Source organism: Phaethon lepturus, unplaced genomic scaffold (genome assembly GCF_000687285.1).
Source record: "Phaethon lepturus isolate BGI_N335 unplaced genomic scaffold, ASM68728v1 scaffold33830, whole genome shotgun sequence".
Lineage (NCBI taxonomy): Eukaryota > Metazoa > Chordata > Aves > Phaethontiformes > Phaethontidae > Phaethon > Phaethon lepturus.
The window spans coordinates 905-6,305 of NW_010513123.1; the positions used below are offsets into that span (position 1 = coordinate 905).

At 57.2% G+C, this 5,401-nt stretch overlaps 1 protein-coding gene across 1 annotated transcript; it reads right to left on the reverse strand.

Annotated features, from left to right (window-relative positions):
* Positions 1 to 2,113: 2,113 nt before the first annotated feature.
* TLCD2 (TLC domain containing 2) lies at positions 2,114 to 5,268 on the reverse strand. Its single transcript, XM_010289288.1, has 4 exons — positions 5,225 to 5,268; positions 5,066 to 5,148; positions 4,136 to 4,218; positions 2,114 to 2,491 (listed from the first exon to the last, which is right to left on the reverse strand). The coding sequence occupies exons 1-4, from the start codon at positions 5,266 to 5,268 to the stop codon at positions 2,114 to 2,116; spliced, it is 588 nt and encodes a 195-aa protein (XP_010287590.1).
* Between the last annotated feature and the right edge of the window lie 133 nt (positions 5,269 to 5,401).

Sequence of the window (5,401 nt, forward strand, 5' to 3'; positions counted from 1 at the left end):
AGGAATGCAGTGATACAATCCAGGCCTTGAGAAACGTCCCTGGTGTGGGCAGAGGCCGAAGGACGGAGCGAGCCTTGCTGAGCGGGTGCAGAGGCCGTGCTAAGGGCCGGGATCAGCACAGCAGCTCCTGAAAAACTGGGTGTAAATGGGTCAAACCAAAGAGAAAGCCCTGGCTGCCAGCTCCACTCGGGCTAGGAGCTGTGAGCAGTGCATGGACACTTAAATGCCGCTTGAGGTGACAAACACAAACATGGACCAGCACCTCGAGCATCCCTGCACTCTCCACAAATAGAAATGTAAGCAGCTTTGGCCACGAGTCGTCTCCAGCCTCCCACTGCCCACACACATTGCTCGTCTTTCCCTGCCCAGGCAGAAATGTGTCCCCTTATCTTCCTCCTCAAAACAAGTGCCGCCCACCCCAAGCAGTGCGTTGTTTCAGTGTGTCCCTCAGCTTTTCAAACCAAATGAGAGGTTTTGAGTTAAAGTTCATTTGCCATACAGAAAGCACGACAGATCCAGTGGATTTCTCAAAACGGGTACAAATAACAATGAGTGGGATGATCTTGCTTTCATACACAGCACTGGGCTGCTGGGGAACAGTTCAGTGTGTGGGAATCGGTGGGGAAAAGGAAACGTGGAGTAAAAAAAATTTTTAAATTCTGATTCCTTGTCCTAGGAAGCCCCCAGGGACAGGCAGAGCGGACCACAAGGATCCTTGTGCAGCTTTGCTGCGAGCTGCCGTCCAGCATCGGGAATGAGAGCAGCGAAGCCACGTGCTGGGTGTTCTGCCTGCAGACTGCCCTGTTTCACAGCCAGCACTTTCCTAACCCCGCATGTCGCAAATGGCTCAGTGCAGCAGGGCTAAAGGCAAAGGCAGAGCCATGGTGGGAGCTGGCACCCGTCCTGCCGCCATTTAGCCTCCCAGTTGCCAGCCCCAAGGAAAGCACAGCCTCCCCTTGCCTAGGAGGGCAGGAGAGTATCAGAAGGAACTGGAAAAACCTTCACCTTCCTCCATAGAAAAGAGAGGGGAAAAAACCCCAAAGGAGGTAGACTGGGCCAGTGTACAGTGTATTTTTACTATGTGGCAGGGAGACGTAGGATAAGAAGCAGTGAGACCCTTGGAGCAGGCTGGGATGCAGAGTCTCTTTTTCCCTGTTAGCCCCTTCCCTTCAAGCCATTTCATTTGCAGCCATTTATTAAAAGCTCGTGTTAGTAAAGCTCTTACTGCTGGGTAAGAACGTTACACTGGGCTCTGCAGCAGCAGGACTTTTCATTCCCAGTAGATGCCTGAATCTGGCCCACCTAAACTCCTTGTCTGGGGGAAGTGACCATCACATAGCATCATCCTGGCCAGCGACTCACACTCTCCCACACTCATTTATGTGCACTTAACGTATCTGGGAACAAAATGAGGAAAAAGCTCCAACTGTAAGGAGAAGTCAGCCACCTGTCCCTGAGCACAGCGCCGCAGCACCCGCTGCCTGGAGCTCTGCCCCCGACCTGGACCCCACAGCGGGCAGCATCCCACCCAGACAGGTCTCAGCCTCTCCCTCTGTCACCCACCTGGGACAATCTCCTCGGGGAGGACTCACAAGTGCAGGAATTGGCTTTTACTGGCCCTGGCCTTGAGGGCAAAGCCTTGGACCTTCTCTTGCCTGGTGGTGCTCCGCTGGGAAGTGCCACAAAGAACGCAGAGCTGAGCGCAGTGTCCCCTGGCTGATGGGATGCTGCAGGCTGCAGCACCGAAGGGGTTAGAGACACACTCTGGTGTTTGGATGTCCAGAAAAGCAGCGGGGAAACAGCGCTCTTCTGCTCCCCTCTCATCTCAGCAGTGCCTCGGGGAGCTGCAAGAGTTGTCAGGGCTTCTCTGAGCAGCTCCTGGTTGAGCGACCACGTCATCCAAAGGTGCAGGGGGAGAAAAGGCCCTGGTCTGTGAGCACCTTCTCTGCTATGCAGGGCCCAGGATGTGCAGCCACAAGAAAAGCCTGGATGCTCTGTTAGTGTGGACCCTCCAAGCAAGGTACTGAAACAGCCACGCTCACCCTCCACTGCGCTTTGCTGTCTTCCATGGGCTTGGGGGCTGCTCATTCCCCGGGCCCTGCGGGGAAGGGGGCTATTGCTCCTTCTGCTGCTGCATGTCCCGGCTGGACTTGAAAAAGTCACTACGCAGCAGGCGGTAGAAGAGGATGATGTTCATGGGTGTCATGATTGCCATGCCCACTGTGCCCACGGCGTACGTTGCTGGGGGCACATTCTCCCGATTGAGGAAGAGCCAGCGGGTCATCCAGGCCAGCGTGGCGATGCGAAACACCACGTAGGTGCCCAGGTTGATGATGCTGTTGAGGCGGTAGCAGGTGGTGTGCACCAGGTTGGCCATGAGTAGGATCTGCCGCAGGTGGAGGAAGATGGAGTTTATCTCCACCAGTAAAGCCACAAGGGCAAACCCGACGTATTGATGGAGCAGCACTGCAATACCAAAGCAGACAATCACCTGGGAAGGAGAAAGAAGTGAGGCTGAGCCCAGGAGCTGGTTTCTCTCAGCTGCTGCAAGCTGGAGCCCTCCATGCTTGGGCTCCATATGGAGCAGAGGTAGAAACAGTTATTGTGCCAGTGCCAAACTGCGGGTCATCATCCCACACATATCTCTGCAGCATTGCAGCCTCCCACCAGTGCTGCAGCCTCGGGCATGAGATAAAGCCTCCCCACTGTTGCATGAAACCTGAGTGATGTTTTTTTTTTCCAGTGGGAGGAGAGGGAAATTCTTCTATAACGCCAGGTTGGCAGAGGAGGTGGAGCAGCCAGACCTAACCCTGCTTTTGTGGCCTGGGGAATGCAGTTGATTGTGGCCCAGCAGGTTTTTCCACACAAAGTGAATGGCTGAATGGGGCAGGAAGGGAGACGCGTAGCCCAGGGCTACAGTTGCTGCTGGTTCAGGGATTCTCCTCAGGATAGGCACACTGCCGGGATTAAGTGGCTTTGGTGCATCAGAGAGCCCCGTGGGATGCCTTGAGCCTGGCATGAAGCACCCTGGGGCTGCTGGATGCTGCAGCAGAGGACCGGGCTGCTGGGGGCAGAGCAGGCGCGATTCCTGCCCCGCACCCTCCCCGCCACGCGGGGGGACAGGCTCTGCCTGCCTATGCTTTAGCACACTCAGGCCCTTCTTCAGTTTATACCATTAATGCTGTTTGCTGTATTGGCTCTTTAATGAGATTATCCACTCCCTGCTCGTTAAATCACTGTCTTGGCCTGAATTAGCTCTATTGTCGAGATGACCTTTTGACTCAAGAGCAGCAGCCGGCAGAGCAGCAGGGCTCGCTGGGCTCTTCAAGACAGCAGGTCTGACCATCGCCTCCCCTGCCTCATCCCAGGTAGGTCCCAGCGCTGTCCCTGTCTCCCAGACCCAGTCCCAGCAGACCCCTGTACCTCCCCTGTACCCTCACAGTCTCCACCACTCAGCCCTGGGCTGTGCCACCCCCCTGCCCTGCAGCATCCACATCGCTCCAGCATCCAGGCATCGCTCCAGCATCTGGACATTGGAGGCAATCAAGGAGAAACCCACGCTGGGCGCAACCAGTGGCAAGGCAGGCAGAGTGCACTGATGGGGGGTTCCTGCGCCGTGACTGCTCCAGTCACCCCAGCCCCATGGCCATGGCTCTGACTTGAATGAGAGGAAAGCACCCTGGGGAGCTGGGCTCACCCCACACCCCGGAGCGGGAGGTGGAAGGAAGCAGTGTGTGGCACTTCCTGCCAGCTGCTCAAGTGGCTAAGAGCCGGCAGGAGCTGAGCCGCTCGCCTGTGCCAGCGGGAACACCAGGGTCACTGCCTGTCCAGGCCACTGTTATGGATCAGGCCCCCCTGCCCAGCTCTCTGTCCCCCTACTCTGTGCATGCATGGGGTTTTGTTTCCTACCCCGTCTTTGGGTGCCTTTCTACAGACACTCAAAGAGTACATGAGGAGCCCCAAGCCCTGCTGTCTAGGTAGCTGGGCTCCTCTCCCCAGGCAGAAAAATCAGGTTTTATAACAGGTAGCAAACACACTAGGAAGAGCAGGAACCCTGCTCAGGTCTCCCAGCCTCAGCCTCCCTGGTTGCACAAGTGCCAGGGTCTGTCCCTCAGAGACTGGACGATGGACTCACCACGGAGTGATGGAAGAGCAGCTCCCAGGACTGCTGAAGTTTCTGGTTGCACAACATGTCCACAAAGTCTTCAAGGAAATAACCTGGGATCAGAGAAACCATGAGCAAAGAAAGGGGGGCCAGGAAGGGCCATGCCATGGGGACTTCCCCAGCAGGCTGTGCACCCAACTAGGCTTGAGTAGCCCCTCTGGGGAAGTGATGGCCACAGCTCAGCCCAAGCCCTGGTTGGGTGATGAGTCACACACAGAGCAGAAGGGAATTGCTGTGTTTTGAATCCCTCCTGCAATCACTCTGTAAGATGTGCTCCTCGGGAGAGGCACTAGCTGATCTGCTCCTGGAGAAGGGTGAGAGTGAGAGCACCATGTGGACCCTCACCCTTGTTACCGTCCCAGAATCAGATCCCTTTGAGCTTGGAGCCCTTAACAGCTGCAGGATTCACTGCCACCAAACCCACCCAATGTCAGCATTTTAGATACTCAAACCTCCTTGCTAAGCGGTAGCCATGCCGGGAAGCCTGTTAGCACTGACCACAGGGCTGGTGACAGATCTGCAAGAAGGTGACAAGGGAGGGGGAAGGAAAGGCTTCACACCGCCAGAGGACTCAAAGCTCCCGGCCTCCACACTGGCAGGTTTAGCTTGAGGCTTTGGGGGGATCTGCATCAACACCCTATCATGGGCACTTTTGGGATGCTCCAAGCCCTGGTTGTCCCATGAGGACAGTGGCGGGCAGCCTGGTGCCCAGTTCCTCCTGGCTGCGGGTGCCATGGACAGAAAGGAGCCACTGTCCTTTGCCAAGAATAGGGTGATTGTCTGGGGTGCCTGAGACATCTCTGCCCGCGATGTGGATCGAGGGGTTGGTGTCAGGCACCGATGGGCCCCCAGGGACCCCCTGGGGGGCAGAACAGGGGGCAGCCCACTCCCCCACCTCACCTACGGACACGGCGACCAGGCTGTGTGCCCCGGGCGGGTGCGTGCCCACCAGGTCCTCGGACAGGCCAGGGTGGAGGCAGAACCTGCGGGGAGAGCGGAGGTGAGTGCCGGGCAGTGCCTCTGGTTCCCCAATTCCCTTCCAGTGTCCTTGGTGCCCACCTGGTGCTGTCCCCGGAACCCTCCTCTTCCTCAGATCCCCCCATGGCTACCCCTGTCCTCCTGCTTCCCCCGGAGTCTCTCTCTGTCCCTCAGTCCCCCTGCACCCCTCGATCCCTCCTCCATCTCTCAGTGTCCCCCAGTTTCCAGGTCCACACCCTCTCCTGTGCTCCTCGGGGT

Bases quoted from the DNA above. Each gene is read 5' to 3' on its own strand.
- TLCD2 (XM_010289288.1), bottom strand. From the start codon at position 5,268: ATGGGGGGATCTGAGGAAGAGGAGGGTTCCGGGGACAGCACCAG. The intron at 4,219-5,065 runs GTGAGGTGGGGG...CTCTGATCCCAG, and splicing joins CCTGGTCGCCGTGTCCGTAG to GTTATTTCCTTGAAGACTTT. The intron at 2,492-4,135 runs GTGAGTCCATCG...TCTCCTTCCCAG, and splicing joins TGCTCTTCCATCACTCCGTG to GTGATTGTCTGCTTTGGTAT.